This window comes from Botrytis deweyae (assembly GCF_014898535.1).
Source record: "Botrytis deweyae strain B1 chromosome Unknown BDEW_019, whole genome shotgun sequence".
Taxonomy (NCBI): Eukaryota; Fungi; Ascomycota; class Leotiomycetes; order Helotiales; family Sclerotiniaceae; genus Botrytis; species Botrytis deweyae.
Window position 1 is genome coordinate 316,398 of NW_024066226.1, and position 17,861 is coordinate 334,258.

Here is a 17,861-nt window from a genome sequence, read left to right on the forward strand (position 1 = left end):
TTGAAACACTTCATGAATAAGTATCAATCTTTTCTAAAGTTTACATTCGCTTGATCAAAATTTGTGAGGCTATTCCAGCTTGTAAAGCGTATACAGCAGGTCGCCTGTATATCCTATCATGCCTACTTCTCCCACACCGGAGCAGATCCAATATGTGCAGGAACATATCGACGATACGTTAGTGCCCTCAATGCACATCTCCAATGGCATCATGGTTGGTGCAGCGACAATATCTGTGGTTATGAGAGTCATGGCGCGGAGAATGAGCGCATCTGGTATAGGAAAGGACGACATCTGTCTTTTTGTTGCCTATGTGAGTTGCATTCTGTTCGTCTTCTCCGAAGCCTTCCTGAACAGATAAGATGTTATTCGTAGTTTACTCTGCTGGACTCGCTTCGGGGAAGGGCAACATGTCTTGCGTTTGACCAATCTACGAGGATTCGCGATTGTGAGTGAAGTTTCTCGAAATTATTTGACAAAAGGCTAAAAGCAGATAGAGCACTATCGCTATCACTGTCGCTAGTATCTATGTATCAGTCAGAAGTTTACTTCAGCTGACAGGTGCCGCCGATATGTGCCGCCAAAATGCAGAAACGACTCCTAAATATATTATTGTTATAGTTTACCCTTTTCTTCATAGTGGCAAAAATTCGTCAACGGCTCAGTGAAAAGTAAAAGGAACTTGCAAGGTAGAGTGTTGTGGTCTCCATATAAACATGGTGCAAAGCACCTCCAGCGAACTCCTATTCCTTACGATTATAGATTCAACATATGATAGAATCAGATCTTCGCAGGATCTATCATGGCCTACATTCACCTAAAGCCTCGAAATCAAATCTATGTCTCTAATATTATCATATATTCAACCAAGGCTTTGCATGTGCAGTCTCATTACGTTCTGTATCATTTACACACAGCATGGCTCTTCGTTCGCAACGACATCTATAATCTTCCTGTTGTAGGGACCATTTTTGGACTGTTAAATGCCTCGATCGCTCATAATATTACGATTGCGAGTATATACCACTATTATCTATCCTGTCAAAACTTCCACGGATGGCTATGTGGTCATTTTGTCTCCTCTTGGTATTTAACATGCATAACCAACTCCGAGGTGTTACGGAAGATGCACTCAACAAATCATGGCGCCCACTACCGGCGGGAAGGATTAGTGAGAAGCAGACAGCAAACATCCTCTATGGGGTTTATCCTACCACGGCCGCAATATCTCTCTGGATTGGTGGTTTCTATCCCGCTTTATTGTTACTTTCGGCCTGCCTTTGGTACAATGGGTTTGGTGGAGACTCTCACCCTCTACTAAAGAATTTCTTGAATGGAGTTGGAATCACATGCTTCTTGGCCGGGCCCTTGGAGATTGTCCTTCAGCATTCTGTTATGGCGTCTAATTCTAAGCTCATCGTCTGGTTAGCCATCATTCTGGTGACAATCGCAACCACAAGCCACGTACAGGACCTGAGAGACATAGCTGGGGATAAATTATCTGGGCGAAGAACTGTTCCAATTTCAATTGGTGACATGGAAGCGCGAGTCTTAGCCGCTATGGGATCTATCGCATTAACCTACCTAGCTTGCTGGTTCTGGGATGCTGGCTACGGGGGTGCCATTTCACAAACCGCATTATCTTTGGCTCTGTCGAAGACATTGCTTCTGAGCCGGGATCAGAAATCCAATGACTTTGTTTGGAAGAAATTGTGGTATTCGTGGATGGTAAGCCTGTTCTTTGTCCCATTGTTCAAGGGCTTTTGATTACAGCTGAAGTACATGTTGGATATAAGAGCGCTACATCATAATGATAAAGCTCAAAGGCCGAAAGATGTGCAACATGATAGACGACCCAGGTACTAGACTTTTGTCTCTAGAAATTTGCAAGACAATGAAAATCAGATAGTATAATAAATAAGTATAGTCACTTCTTACTATGCTTTTTGATTGCCTTTGGTTCCAGTTGATCCACCTTCCCGCTGTTCTTCAATGTACATAGACCTGAGGTATGAGTTGATCCGCAACTAGTTCCACAACTGCGGCTTAAAATAATAAGTTTATCGCTATTTTCAAACTATAACCTCAAAATGAGTACCCAATCCGAAATACTTGGTGAATCAGTTCACTACTTGTATCTCAGCCTGCACTGCCTGCACTGCCTGCGCTGTCTGCTTCTGATGGGATCGATAAATACACTAATACAATGTCGACCGCCCTCATAGATCAACACTTCTCGCTCCACCTTACTTTTCCTCAACACCGCCTCGACCGCCAGCTGGACAAGATGCTGACTCACCCCAGCAGAAAACCGTGATACTAACAGGGAGCTTCGCTGCTTCTGCCTTGCGGAACTCGTGGTATGGTGATGCTGACACGGTTCTTGAACATGAACGGCGCGAAGCCATACGGTGTTCAAGCGACGGTGTACCAGATATGAATGATAAGAAGCCTCAAAATCCTCATGTTTTAATTAATCAACAAGACTTCCGTTAAGCGACGACGTCTATAAATGACATTTTAGGGGACAGAATCCAGAATGAGTACTAGGTATGTTATTATATCGTTAATTCTCTATTCATATGAATGTGGTGTAGCGCCGTAGGGTTTGTGTATTCAAGCAGGAGAATGTTTCCAATCGAGAAGTAACTAAGTAATGGTTGAGATCACTCGACCTTCTTTCTCTGTTGAATAAACTACTCGATAGTCAGTCGATCTCGGGTAGACCTCGACTTTCTGTCAATCTATATGTCACGTGCCATCGTTCTGTCTCCGAGGTCATGCTGATGTCTACAGACAATTATCCCCTAGAGTGCGGGTTTACGGCGCCCTCGCTTAACAGGGATCTTAGTGACCAATCAGAACATCAGGATACTTGAAATTTAATCACATATTCACATTCAATCTTTAATATAAAATCTTTTTAATATTATTTTTATTTCGAAGGTTTAGAGAAAATAATATATATTAATTTCTAATCTTCTCTTTTTTAGTTTTTTTTAGAAAACTATATTTTGAAATCAAGATTCCTATTTATAAACAGAGTGATTAAAAAAGCATTACAAAAGCCAATCTAACCAATCATATTTCTTCATACAAGGTATATTGCACGGACCACTTTGGGCGCCATAAACCCGCACTCTAGGGGATAAGCCTAAGACCCTCAGATACTATAGTTTATAACATAGTTTTAAATATAAAAATATAATTTGCATTATGTATTTCATTTATGTTATGATTGTTAATCACAGAAACTTTAAAGGAAGTTTGGAGACAAAATATTAACAGCCTTTTGATCCTGCTCTAAATTTTGTTGCAAAAATTCCTCCAGAAGCCGAACACCACATCGAACAATTTCCTACAGAGTATGAGATTTCGAAGAGAATGAGGGCACCAAGGTACATACCCGTGCTTTCCAGTATGACGCGAAAATGTATTGTAACTTCTTCATATCTTTAAGCTCCCCCGGAAGCTCATGTATATGACCACACTTCAAGTAAAATACGTCCTTGCCAATACAAGACATAATGAGAAGCTGGTGTCGACGACCTAGCATGATCAGCAAAGAAGTACTAAGCAACAGACAATATCCTAACCAGCTTGTAGTATGCCAACCACCTTTATCTTCTTCATGACTATTGGGTCGTTTTCTACCAACTCGCCAATGTGGCACAGCATCGCTCTCAAGCCACCCACAAGCTTATCAAAATCATTGAGCCATTTCGCAGCAAGTTGCCCTTCCCATTTGCGAATTGTCTCCAAGACAAGCAGTTCATAACAAGATTGGGAGCTGCCGTCAGCAGATAGCTTACGACGGCGTGCGATCGCATCGTAACGAGGTTCGTTGATGAAGTAGGAGTACGGTTGGTAGCGAGTTGCTGAGAGTGAAATTTCTTTGCTGCAACGATTTCGATTATTAGCCAAAGCAGAGAGATGAAAGAGCAGAGAATTGGTATGAGGGTTTACCGTTGAAGGACAAGCTCTGGAATCTCGCAGAAAACTTCGTCCAGGAAGCGAGGATAAACCAAACAATCCCAAACCCCTTCACTCAGCTCTTCATCCAAGATCATTCCGGAGTTCTCTAAAAGCCGGACACTGCTCTAAATCAGCCTATTATATAGGGCGAAGACGGCATGTAATTCACATGTGGCACGAAACATCACCGATCCATTTAATATCACCCTTATGAGACATCGTGCGTTCGATTCGGCATGAGTGCTCATAGGAATTCGCCTATCAAAGTCATCAACCATCAGTTATCAGTCCTCTGAAAGCCTAAAGGCAAAGTACCGACTGACCTTCTCATACTTCTCGAGGGCCTGAAGTAACTCCAGGGGAAACCTAGGGAGCGGTGATTCTTCAACACAGTCTGTGATCTGCTCACAATCTTCTCGCATGAGACCCAGTGTCGTGATGGATTCGGCATCCAGGATGCTAAAATGAATTGGCTTAACTTTTCCAGTACGTCGGGCATGATCTAGCATGACATCTTGAAGGTAAACATTGCCATGGGCGAGTAACATCTTCTTGTCATTAGTAAGGGTCATGCGAGAATCCTCCAAACAACCAAGGATTTCTTGGAGCCTCTTTGTGTCGGAGACTTCCATTGCCATTGAGTCTTGCTTGTCGAGGCTGGAGTCAACCGTCGCGTTCAGATCATTGGGATCATTATCAGCTTCTGAATCGGCACAATTTGTGTCTGGGTCATCTTGAAAGACAGAAGCTCCACTGTGCGTATAGAATTGTTAACGATGATTGTTGTTCCACTATCCTTGGAAGGAACACCAACACAATAGTGGTCCCTGTTTGCGATGAATTCAACGTAATACTATTTTGGTTGATAGCGATAGTAGCAGGCCTATGATTGGCGACTTTGCGTCGTCCACGCTTTCTCGTTATTGACCTGATGAAATTCTTGGCCCTTTGCTGGTCGTTTTTTGGGCTCTGCCAAAGAATTCCTATTAACAAACATCAAGCTCGACTGGGCTAGTGAATCTGATGGCCACGAAGGTCAACAGTAACCCAGGAGAGAGGGGTCTTCGCGAAGAAGCCACACCCAAAGAGTACACAATCGTTTCTCAGCCGACCGCGAAGGTAAGCTGCGATATGCGCCTCGGCGTACCGTTGACCAGGACGCCACGAAGGCATCCCGCGATATGCGCCTCGGCGTACCGTTGACCAGGACGCCACGAAGGCATCCTGCGATACGCGCCTCGGTGTACCGTTGATCAGGACGCCACGAAGGCATCCTGCGATACAAATGATGCGTAGATATTAGTTTTGTAGCTCGGAGAATCAACTTACTGAAAGAACCCATGCCGCCCGCAGTTTACTAGCGGTACCAGCAATTTTGGGATCCTCGCTATTCTGTAGGTGTTGTATGGACGTCCGCCAGCAGTTGTGGACATTGGATATATTGTACTTCACATAGCCCAATTCCTTGTATATTTTGTCACAGAAGTCCACAACATCCCATTTATCACAAGGCGTCTTGTCAAAGTAAGGATGTGTACGCGGCGTATTTCTGCTTGTGTCGTGGTTGAGTGGCGGTGGGGACTGAGGCATGATTACAACAAAATGGAGGTTGAACGAAGTACACGGGAGGTCGGAGAATTTTCTATCTAAAGTAGATTGCCGCCCAGAGCGCCAAGACTTCATTGGGCCGACACGTAATTTTGCATATTATCCGAGAAGAAGCTCCAGCTGCTTGAACGCACGAAGCATATTGAACTTAAGAGTGGAAAATCAACGCCATTGGATCCCTTTGGAGTTCTTAGACCCCGCTGGCGCCCTTGGATCCCAATCCTCGAGACTTCGGCCCCATGGAATCCATCACGTGATCTCGGATCATAGGACACTGTGCTTCTCAAAAGAGTTACAGGGGTGCGACGACTCTCACTTATACGTGGCGCATCCTACGAACCTTCGATCTTGTTATCGGAGAGCTAAGTAGCTAGGTGGTGATCGTACACTAATCGGATTACTTGGGGCTAAGTTACGCGCAGCTAAGCGTCGCTGAGGCGTTCACGACGAGCGCGGAACAGAGGACTACCAGCGAAACGGAGATGAACACCATCCGACGGTCGAAGCTATAAATTGCCATTCGAAGCGGTACCAGCCCTTTCAAGTCTGCAGCGGGATGCAGAGTCTGCGAAGGAAGCTTTCGTAGATGGAGGTCGACAGAACACCTCTGGGGTGTCGCGAGTAGTGCAGAACGACATGGCGTGGAGATTTCTGCGGACTCCAGAGAAGCGCTGCTGTAGAGACGGGCCCAAGGACAACAATACGGGATTACAATGCTCTTACTAGGGGTTACGGCACCTCTCGACTCTGATCCGGCGCACCCGATGCATCTCGAGTTGATTCTTTACGCGGCTATGAACTATACATTGGGAGGAAGGGTTGTACAAGGGCACTTTGGTTAGTGAGCTAAAGCGACGCCAGCTAGAGTTCCCAGACGGCACTTCCTGCCTCCAATTCCTGGTTTTAATCAATCATTTTTTCTTTCCCCGACTGGCGTCTTCCTTCTCTCCACAGTATTGTCTTCTCCCTCTTCACATATATTCAGAAATCATCCAAGCCAAATGTCGACTTGAGCCAAGGTCGTCCAATATTGTGCCGGAGGATCATCTGTATGGCAGAACGACTTCTTGAGGACAAAGTTCAAGCATCTAAATTCGCAGAGAGGATAGAGATTGCTGTACTGAAGATCGATCTACTAGGGGTCGGTGTACTAGAATATATACAGAAATTGCGAATACGAGGTAGGGTTATATGAGCAAACATCGATTTAAGAATGTTATTGCAAAATTTGTACCAAAGTTCGAGAATCTCAAGCCATTGATTCGTAAGCTTCGATTTATTCTCTTTTCAATGAAAAACAGGAACAAATTTATAGGGATATATTCATAGGAAAATTCTATAATAGTAATATAATATACAATAGGATAATCAAGATACTCAATAGTACAATTTGCTCTATTCAGAGTAAGGACCAAATAAATATTTAGATGAAGCAACTGCGTATTAGTATTATCAAGTGTTTTTTGAGAAGATAAAAAGAATTTGAATCTTTTTCCTTTTGAGTATAAAGAGTCTCGAGAGAGTCTAAAGAAAACTGTATGATATCACATTCAAAGCTTGCAAACATGTTCATTCAGCTCTTGATTAGTGATAATGATTATCTGAATTGATCTCGAATGTCGAAAAGATTGTATTTCTTGGTGTCCCAGGTTTTCATCCTGCTGGTATCAGCCCAGATCTTACAATCTTCAATGGGAGATCACAAGCACAATTCTCCATAGGTGGGTGACGATGATGGACACACTCATCACCCTTTCCAAATGATTTATTGAGTAAGCGATCAGCATTTCTCTTCAAAAGCAGAAGGAAGCTGTTCAAGATCTTATCATTGATATAAAGTTTAAGTTTTATTAGGTTCGGAAGACATTCGTTATCAGAAGTGTTATTTCGTAAATTCCTTGATTTTGGTGATTGACTGTGCATGCAATTCCGTCCAAACCGAGCATTCTCATCACCTCCTATCTAGGTAGGTATTCTTTTGTAAAATGATTGAGTTCATGCATGCTCGAGGCAAGCCAGCTGAAGCACGCTGACTTCTTGTTACTTTTCGAGACTTTCGAGGTATCTTACAATGCGACTGAATCAAGCCGTCAAGATAATATATAATTGATGAGAAGAAAAGGGGGAAGCTTTGATTGTCCAAATATAGCATGTAGTAAGCACCACGTGACACATCTAATGTAAAGGGCTCCGCATCTAGTATCATACCTAGTAGTTAAGCACCAGTTCTCAATTGCAGGATCGTTCTTTGGTCCGCGTACCTTGAACTCCTCGTCATCCGCCCATATCAGTAGGTCGACAACACACAGCCTTCTTTCAACATCATCAACCAACATCGTATTAAATCACAAACTTGTACTACGAATTGAAAGCGAGATACAGACGCCCAAGTCTCTTCTGTTTCATTTTTCTTATCATATGAATACCCATCTCACCGTGTGGGATCCACAATTAAACAACCACGGCCATTCAGGGTCTCGGTGTTAGTGACGTGCCATCTCATCCACTTCGTGAATAACTCCCTACCCCGACTTTTCCCCACCAATCCAACTCCGCGCGATTTGGGCTGCTGCTACAGCTCAATTACCTTCAACATTCCTTCTCCAAAATCATCTCGTCGTCCCGCTAACATACCACTACGAACATTGTCCTCAGCAAGTCGATTGAATCCTAACCAAGGACTGCTGGGCTCGGACGAGAAACAGGGTCGGCGGTCTTCCCTTTCGCGCTCAACGTCACCTGGTTCCGAATTCTCGTGGAGTGACACAGGCGATCTTGCAGAGCAACTCGCAGACGAGGAAGACCCGTTGCAAATTCGATTACGAGCGTCCCTTGACGAAGAGGTTTTTGGCGGCTCTTCCAAGAGAAAAACAAGAAAACGAGTTCGATATAACGACGAGGCTACCGATAAGCAAGAAAAACATTATCATCCTGGACTTGTTAAAGAGGATATCGAAATACCAGATCCTGGCCCTCGAAGAATAAGTCGAGTTGAGCATATTCTAGCCGCAATCATGTCGGGAGGTGAGAGGCAGATGCACGGCCTGACAGGCCGGCCATTAGTGTAAGGACCTTAATTGATATGCTCTACACACTGAACTGACGATGAGGCAGGTATTTTACTAGTATTTTTGTATCATTAGGTGTGTTCCTTTTTGGATATGATCAGGGAGTTATGTCTGGCATTATCACGTATGTATTACTGTAACTACGTGGATTTCTAGTTCCTGGCTAATCGCCTTGTAGCGGTCCTTACTTCAAGGATTATTTCAATCAGCCCTCTCGAGCCGAAGTCGGTACCATGGTTGCTATTTTGGAAATCGGCGCATTTGTTTCATCGCTTGTCGTCGGGAAGGTCGGTGATATAATAGGTCGAAGAAAGACAATCTTATACGGCTCCTGCATCTTCTTCGTTGGAGGCGCACTTCAGACATTAGCCACTAGCATGCCTATGATGATGCTTGGTCGTATTATTGCAGGTGTGGGTGTCGGTATGCTGTCCACGATTGTTCCCATATATCAATCCGAGATATCACCCCCACACAACCGCGGAAAACTTGCTTGTATTGAATTCTCGGGCAACATCACAGGATATGCAACCTCCGTATGGGTGGATTACTTCTGCAGCTTCATTAAGGGAAATATGTCATGGAGAATACCTCTATTGATGCAATGTGTTATGGGTGCGCTTTTGGGTGTTGGAAGTTTGATCATTGTCGAGTCACCTAGGTATGTGTTGTTCGCTATATTAAATGTACTTGCGACTAATGATCATATTAGATGGCTTTTGGATAACGACCATGATGAGGAAGGTATGGTAGTTATTGCTAATTTATATGGTGGTGGTGACATTCATGATCAGAAGGCACGGGAAGAATATCGAGAAATTAAGATGAATGTTCTACTGGCTCGACAGGAGGGCGAGAAATCTTACAAAGATATGTTTCGACGATATCGTACTCGTGTCTTCATTGCCATGTCAGCCCAGGCATTCGCCCAACTTAACGGCATTAACGTTATTTCATATTATGCGCCGCTTGTCTTCGAATCCGCAGGTTGGCGTGGTCGCCAAGCAATTTTAATGACAGGAATCAACGCGATCACGTACTTCCTGTGTACCATACCACCCTGGTATCTGGTAGACCGCTGGGGCCGACGCTTCATTCTTCTTAGTGGTGCAGTAGCTATGGTTATATCGCTATCTTGCATCTCTTACTTTTTATTCTTGGACATAAAGGCTACGCCGACTCTGGTTGTTCTATTTGTCATGATATACAATGGCGCTTTTGGATTCAGTTGGGGACCAATTCCATGGCTTTATCCACCCGAGATTCTTCCCCTCAGCATCCGGTCCAAAGGAGCCAGTTTGTCTACCGCCACCAATTGGGCCTTCAATTGGCTCGTAGGAGAAATGACGCCTATTCTACAAGAATTGATCACATGGCGTTTGTACTTGGTTCATGCGTTTTTCTGCGCAACCAGTTTTGTCGTTGGTAAGACTAGTGCCCTTCCCTTATAAAACTAGAAATCTAACAACTTGCAGTGTATTTCATCTATCCCGAGACGGCTGGTGTACGATTGGAAGATATGGACATGATATTTGGCGACGCGACCACAGCAATGCCCACACCCGCTACCAGAGCCGAGAGCGGCTCGTTGATGGGCATCAGTTCACCCGTTCCTTCTGTTGACCTGAGACGTGGTTATGGAGGTCCAAATGGTATTGGACCTTCAAGTGCCATTCCAGGTCTCGATATCGACCCACCCAATGTTTCTATCGTCAATGGAAAGCCTCAATATGGAGCAGATGAAGAGTCTGGAGAAGGTGTTGGTGGGTGGATATCACGTATGGTGAACAGAAACAAAGGCGAAGGAGACAGCATCAAAAGTGGGAAATATAAGCCATTAGATCAAGATGAGGAGTAAGCGGCTGTACTCGTAGGATATACGATATTGGATTGGAACTAGCAACAAGCGGGCGTACATGGAAGCTCGAAGGAGAGAGTGTAATACCAGTGTCATCTAGAGCACATATAGAATGTGAATTTATGGGAATTTGTAGATTATTTCTAGTGGCCAGGCATTTTACAATTTATAAGGGTCTCAAAATCTAACGCTCAAATCTACGCAATGTTCATGACATGTGCATCGAATTTAACAAAGTCTGAGAACTCTCTAATAATGGAAGCTAGCCTATCTACTGTAATTAGCCCCATGTCATAATTTCGTCTGACGTTGACACCCACAGGCTGTGATCCAAAAAACGTGCGTACTTTGGTTTAAACTGTGCCTTTGTGAAGTTCCAAACACCGCTTGGTATATTTTTAAATGTAACCCGAATAATAAATAAGTGATAATTTGATATATAATAAAGTAGACTACTGTGGAAAGAAAATTGCAATAAATACCCAGGTAGAATGTACTTTCATCGACTTGCTTCAGCCTCGTCAGCAGAGAAGGACAGATTTCGGGTATATGTGGTAGTGGTGCACTAAATTTAGATACCCCAATTGAATTCAAGCAAGGTAGATTTAGTATAATCTTTCAGAGCTCGACTCCTTTTTACAAACTTTCACAAGGGATTACGTCTTTACATACTTCCTCTTCTTCTTCCTCTTCATCTGCAAATCTACCCTTAGAATTTGTGGAGAGATGCAAATCTTTGTTAATTAGTTTACCCTTCTTCAATTCTCTGACATTCTCTAGAAGTTTTTGAAGTTGCGACTCTCGACATTTGACAGCCGCAACCTTAAACTTGGGCCACGAACTTTATACTGCCACTGCAAATCATATCACAATTGAGAGTTACCTTGGGAAATACATTATAGGGAGGGAGGAAGCTTCTTTCTCGAAAACCCTCGCAGATATTCGAGATGGCTTCCGATAAGACAGCTGTTGCTTCTGGTGCGGACCATACTCAAACAACCCGTCGACGCAATGTACCATCATCCAATGGAGGTCTTGTAAACACGGTGGAGATAGATGACAAGAAGACACAAGTCAAGAAGGTGAGCAAACCTTGAAAGGTTCTGCCTCAATAGCTTTGGGGTAAATAGACTAATGGAATTAATTTATTATAGGGAAAGCAATCCATAGTAGGATTTCTTGACGAGTGGGAGTTCTTAATCGCACCATTGGTTTTTACAATATTCGCATTCTTCACCAGATTATACAAGATTGGCCTTTCACCTATTGTTACCTGGGATGAAGCTCAGTAAGCACATTCTTCACATTTGAAACCCTAAGATTGTGGACTGATCATGTCTGGATATAGTTTTGGAAAATTTGGGTCCCATTACATCAAAAGAGAATTCTACTTCGATGTCCATCCTCCTCTTGGAAAAATGCTGGTCGGTCTTTCCGGTTATCTTGCAGGTTACAATGGTACTTTCGAATTCAAATCTGGGGAACAATATCCTGAGGATGTGAACTACACTTTCATGCGTGCCTTCAACGCCTTCTTCGGTGCCGTTACTATTCCATTGGCTTACTATACTGCTCGCGAATTGAACTTCAAGAGACCGGCTGTATGGTTCGTTACATTGATGGTTTTGTGCGAAAACTCCTACACCACAATCAGTCGCTTTATTCTCTTGGATTCTATGCTCCTATGCTTCACATTCACCACCGTTCTCTGCTGGGCTAAATTCCACAATCTACAAAAGCAAAGTTGGACTCCTGAATGGTTCGTTTGGCTCTTGTTGACTGGTGTAAGCATTGGCTGTGTTTGCAGTGTGAAGATGGTTGGTCTTTTCTGCACAACCATGGTTGGTATTTACACGATCGAAGATTTATGGAACAAATTTGGCAATATTAGAATGCAAAAGGTAACACAAATCCGATTACTTTATTGAGTTGGTTGGACTAACATATATTTTAGGTCGAGCTCGCATCGCATGTCGCTATCAGAGTAATTTGCTTGATTGTTATCCCTATAGGAGTTTACATTGCCTCCTTCGCTGCCCACTTCGCCATTCTTCAAAACAGTGGACCCGGTGATGCTCAAATGAGTTCCCTGTTCCAAGCCAATTTGAGAGGAACTGAAGTTGGAAAGGATAGTCCACTTGAGATCGCATATGGTTCTCGAGCAACAATTAAGAATATGGGATACGGCGGTGGTCTTCTTCACTCCCACATTCAGACTTACCCCGAAGGATCCAACCAACAACAAATTACTTGCTACCATCATAAAGATGCTAACAACGAGTGGTGGTTCTATCCTAATCGTTCTCAACCAGAATTCGACCCAGAGGCACCTCTCAGATATGTCGCTGATGGCGACGTTCTACGTTTCGTTCATTCACAAACTGGTCGCAACCTTCACTCACACGACGTATCAGCGCCTATTACCAAGGCTGACAAGGAAGTCTCATGTTATGGAAATACCACTGTTGGTGATGACAAAGATCACTGGACCATGGAAGTTGTCAAGGATGTTTCCTCAAATGATCGAAGTAAAATTAGAACCTTGACTACTGCTTTCCGACTCAAGCACACAAGTTTAGGATGCTACTTACGAGCTGGTAACGTTAACTTGCCACAATGGGGTTTCAAGCAAATCGAAGTCACTTGCACCAAGGACAATAATCCCAAGGATGTTTACACTCACTGGAACGTAGAAGCCCACTGGAACGAGAAGTGTATGTTGATCTCTTTTAACAATAAAGAATATACTGACCATCTTTACAGTGCCTGCTGCTGATGCTGGAGCTTACAAGTCTCCTTTCATTCACGACTTCATTCATTTGAATGTTGCCATGATGACTTCGAATAACGCACTTGTGCCAGACCCTGACAAACAGGATGATCTCGCTTCTTACTTTTGGCAATGGCCAATTCTCAACGTAGGATTGAGAATGTGTGGGTGGGATGACAATATAGTCAAATACTTCCTTCTCGGTAATCCTCTTGTATACTGGGGTTCTACCGCCTCTCTAGGCCTCCTCGGCCTACTCGTTGTTTGGTATCTCATTAGATGGCAACGCGGGTATGATGAGCTTAAACAATCCGAGATTGATCAAATACATTATGCTGGACTGTACCCAGTTCTTGGATGGTTCCTCCATTATATGCCATTTGTCGCCATGGCTCGTGTCACTTACGTTCATCACTACTATCCAGCACTCTATTTCGCTATTTTGGTATTCGGTTTCTGTGCGGATTGGATGTTAAGAAATCAAGTTAAGACCTTGCAATATGCTATCTATGGTGTTTTGTACGCCTTGACGATCGCACTTTATATTTTCTTTATGCCTATTTCATGGGGTATGGTAGGACCTAATAGGGAATACTCTAGGTTGAAGTGGTTTGATAGCTGGAGGGTTACAGATTAGAGTGCGCGTATCGAAAGTGAGATGCGAAGATAACAGTCTTCATGTATGGGGAGGCAGCAGCTATTTGTTGGGGCAGATGAATTGATGGGTGGATGGATGGCGATATTGTCTTGTGGGAAGGAAGGGACCGGGAAAGGGAATTCTGGGAAGGAAAAAGTCTTCGGATTGGAAGGTGGGTGGATAGCCTGACTCATCCCGACATGAATTTCCACATTACGTTACGGATAAATATGTGTAACAAAATTTTGAATGTTTCATCTTTTGTCTTCTTTTGTGGTGCAAGGCTGAAATGTGTTTCTTGTATTGTATGTTTGTAGTCTACTAAAATAGGTCTTTGGGGGAGGGTGGATGAATAAACAGTTACTTGAGAAGAAGGGAAAGGAAAGGGGGAGGGGGGGGATAATGAAACTCATGATATGCAATGTAATGAACCTACCTATCAATGAGTAGTAGTAGTATTGAATCAATAAGCCTAAGTGACGCAGTTGCAACTTTGCATCTGTATAGGTCTACACGTGGCTTCTCCAGCTGAATAGTGTGGTATATGGCGTATTGATAGTATATGGACATGACGAATTGTGATGGAGCTCTGTAAGACTAAAAAAACGCGTAAGAAGCGTACTTTGATTTTGGCACCTTTGGGGAACGTCGATGAGGGTGGATGCTGAGTAGGGGAAAAAGAAAAAGGGAGAACGTGGAGATTTAGAAGGGAGTTGGAGTTAGAGATGTATGGAGGGGGGATTGAAGAGGGCTCGAGAGTACAGATGAACATCGACGATGATTCCCCAGTGTATATTGTGACTAGGATCGGTATTGTGACTATGATGGATTTCTGATGCTAGTGGTTGAAGAATGACGAGGACCGCGGAGAAAGAGGTTGAAGATTGAAGATGAGAGGTCTGGAATTGCGTGGACGGGTATATTATGTGCTGTTATTATTGTTTTTAGTTATGGTGATGTATTCGATATATGATATGATACGAAAGGGGCAAATGATGCGAAAGATGAAATCGTAGATGAAAAATTTGTGATTATGATGGATGATGAAATGGGTGTGACCCGAATCCGGGTACGTGGAGTGTCTGAGGGGTGTGTAACATAGCATAATAACGCGGGGATAACGGATACGATATGATTATGCAATATAAGTTGCTTGCATATATAATCATGTACTATGCCCCCCCTAATTATAACACTTCTTCAGCGAAAGAGAAGATTACATAATTCCCGACTCAATTGCTAAGTACCTCACGTTGTATTCCGGTCTCCTGCCGGCATGTATACATATATACATATGTGGATATGTATATATGTCCCAGAAAAAATACGCAAGGGTTACTCCCTATCCAGGATTCATATTGGGTTGGTCCAAACATGTGAAGGTGTGACGCCTCGAGCTCTGGGGATGATCCAAGCATGAGTCTCGCCGGTGTTTGTATGTATAAGAATCGGTATATAAAATGATCTGTAGGATAAAATGCTCTTGGCACCGTTCGATGAAGGGCTTGTAGATGGTAGATTGGTGGAGGCGGCATGGCTGTAGATGTATAGGGGGCAATGCATGAAACATGTATGGTATAAACGTATGCAAAATTTGTACACATTTCGCAAGCGATGCTTTTTTGGGCGTTTGTGCATGGGATGGTGTGGTGTGGGTGTGCGGAGAAGTGAAGATGGTAGGTAAGGTATGGTTTGTGTGAGAGGGGAGTCGCAAGTACAATGTATTGAATGTTATTAAAGCCCAATGTGTAACGAATGAGATGAGGAGTAAGTATGATTGGCCTGAGCGGGGATCGAATTGTGATTGGAAATTGGTCGCATTGATGAAGGGGTTCTTGATTGGATAAATAGTCATCCTAGTATTCACAATGCCAATTGATGTACATGAGCGTTTGAGGATCTTTCAGGAGGAAAGAATTTGGTATCGCACTGCATTATAACCGTTTTGTCATTTAGTACTTGTACCTTGCAGTATTGCATACATCGTGCTCACTTGAAGATTCTTTCGTTCCTTCAATTTCGTGAGGCGATAACGCACCTTACTATTTGTAGCTGCATCTGAAGTTGCATGTTGCACTGTGGATGGATATTTAAGATGTGTATGCAGTACTGCACTGTACATGTGTAGAAACCCGAGATTGGAAGTTGCTGTAGTTTGTTTGGTTCAAATGGGGGATATAATAAGATGGATGCTGTGCTAGCTACCCTGTAAACTCGCAGCGTCACATTGATGACCATCCTGGCTTTTTGTATAGCTGATGACAGATAGGACTTCTGGTTTGTGTAGTTGGAATTTGGCAAATTGAAACTTTGGTTCAAGTGTGTTGTAGACAAAATAGGTAAGGTGGCTTTGAATTGTTGCCTTTACTTTAATCTATAACATCATGAATGAATGCCCCATTTCGTGGGGTTCTTTGCCTGTTCTATTACATGTTGAGCCGATCAAACTATATGGGTTTGTTTGGGTTTGCGCTTGCAAAGTGTTCTGACGAAGATGTATGGTTGTTGATCGAGATTGTGGCTATGCTACAATTGAAGATATGCTGAAGCATGGATGGAAGTGCTTTAAACTTGCTTCAATGTTTGGTAGGTTTAGGCCATTGTATTGTGGCGACCGGTGATTAGCAGATCGAGACAAGTTTGAGTACTGAGGTTTGTGTACTACTTTAATTGGCCGTGGATAAAAATCTATTCGGTAGGTATCGTAGCAATAGTAACCTTTCAGGAGAAGAATCACATCAACGTGCGGAGACAGAATGTCATCGGCCAGGCTAGATCTTGAAAGAATGGACAGCTGAAGAGTGGGGAAACGAACAACGTGGGGGTTCAAGATGGAGAGCAGGATGTAACGGGAGGGTGTAATGAAGATGATGTGCATGCGGGTATCCCCTGGACCCTCCATCTCAGACAACCATCAGTACCGGAATGCCATTCCGCCAGATAACGCCGGTTATTTTAAGCATGTTTTCTTAGTAGCTGTTTTTCGTTAGATAATGTCTTTGATGTACAATAATCCATACAATAAATAACAAGAACAGACTTTGATGCAACAAACTCAAAGATGATAGGTAGTGACTAAAACAAATATACTTTGAACCTGGAAAGAGATGGTGGAATAGAATCAGTGATATTCTTCTTGCTCCTTGATTGAATCATGTCCCAAAATTTGCATGCCCAGGGAACTGGGATTCGACATTCCTTATAGTAGCGAAGTAGTTCCAAGCCATGATTCTGACAACTACCTAGCTACATTACAGGTGCTGGAACCTTCGTATCGAAATGGGGATTAGATTTGACTGGTCTGAGTATTTGAATGAGCACTGATCGATTTTGATAGAGCTGCACACCTAATAAAAACACGAAGAACAAAATGAAAGCAGCGGCCGGATAACTTAAAATTATTGCGACTAAAAGTGTGAATATTGAATCCATATTGTAGATGCCGAAAGACAGAGTGATCTTCGGCTATTGGTGTTTTGGTATTTGCATACGGACATAAAGTTCGGCTCGGGTCACAAAGTGTGAGGGCGAGGATTATTGGTTTCGCTTTTCATAACCAGTGATTAGATCAAAGAATTGATTCAAGTGTCGGTTATTGGTATCTTGCAGAAGCCAATCTATTGCTACTCAGCCGAAACCACTTAGCACTGATTCATTCAGTACAAGCCATTCGACGTGGGGGTGGCAATCGCGACCAATACACGTGATATCCCCCATTCGGCGACTCGAGGTCTATCGGGGTGGCAGTAACGGACGAGACCCGAGAGAAGATCTAGTCCCCTTTCTCAACCCTCGATATACCCTAGCCCTGTCGCTATTAGGGTCGCACGGTGGACAAGAGTACAACGGCCAGCCATGCAACATTGATTTAGTAGAGGAGAAGCAGCAGACTACCAGGGCATCAAAACATAGCAAGCAATATCTAATAGTGTATTCGATGATATT

At 43.3% G+C, this 17,861-nt stretch overlaps 4 protein-coding genes across 4 annotated transcripts; 3 read left to right on the forward strand and 1 right to left on the reverse strand.

The window, feature by feature from the left end:
* Window positions 1-1,095: 1,095 nt before the first annotated feature.
* On the forward strand, window positions 1,096-1,767 carry EAE98_007819 (uncharacterized protein; the record flags this gene model as incomplete). The annotated part of the gene is made up of 1 exon (XM_038955442.1): window positions 1,096-1,767. One exon carries the CDS (start codon window positions 1,096-1,098, stop codon window positions 1,765-1,767), a length of 672 nt encoding a protein of 223 aa, XP_038808171.1.
* A 1,489-nt stretch (window positions 1,768-3,256) lies between these two features.
* EAE98_007820 (uncharacterized protein) lies at window positions 3,257-5,198 on the reverse strand (the record flags this gene model as incomplete). Its single annotated transcript, XM_038955443.1, has 8 exons — window positions 3,257-3,358; window positions 3,407-3,549; window positions 3,597-3,898; window positions 3,967-4,095; window positions 4,145-4,233; window positions 4,299-4,728; window positions 4,790-4,958; window positions 5,123-5,198. 8 exons carry the CDS (start codon window positions 5,196-5,198, stop codon window positions 3,257-3,259), a joined length of 1,440 nt encoding a protein of 479 aa, XP_038808172.1.
* A 2,386-nt stretch (window positions 5,199-7,584) lies between these two features.
* On the forward strand, window positions 7,585-10,754 carry EAE98_007821 (uncharacterized protein; the record flags this gene model as incomplete). The annotated part of the gene is made up of 6 exons (XM_038955444.1): window positions 7,585-7,644; window positions 7,956-8,647; window positions 8,698-8,775; window positions 8,830-9,312; window positions 9,364-10,076; window positions 10,127-10,754. 6 exons carry the CDS (start codon window positions 7,585-7,587, stop codon window positions 10,507-10,509), a joined length of 2,409 nt encoding a protein of 802 aa, XP_038808173.1. The 3' UTR covers window positions 10,510-10,754.
* Window positions 10,755-11,456: 702 nt separating this feature from the next.
* EAE98_007822 (uncharacterized protein) lies at window positions 11,457-13,916 on the forward strand (the record flags this gene model as incomplete). Its single annotated transcript, XM_038955445.1, has 5 exons — window positions 11,457-11,591; window positions 11,664-11,797; window positions 11,858-12,410; window positions 12,464-13,223; window positions 13,273-13,916. 5 exons carry the CDS (start codon window positions 11,457-11,459, stop codon window positions 13,914-13,916), a joined length of 2,226 nt encoding a protein of 741 aa, XP_038808174.1.
* Window positions 13,917-17,861: the final 3,945 nt, after the last annotated feature.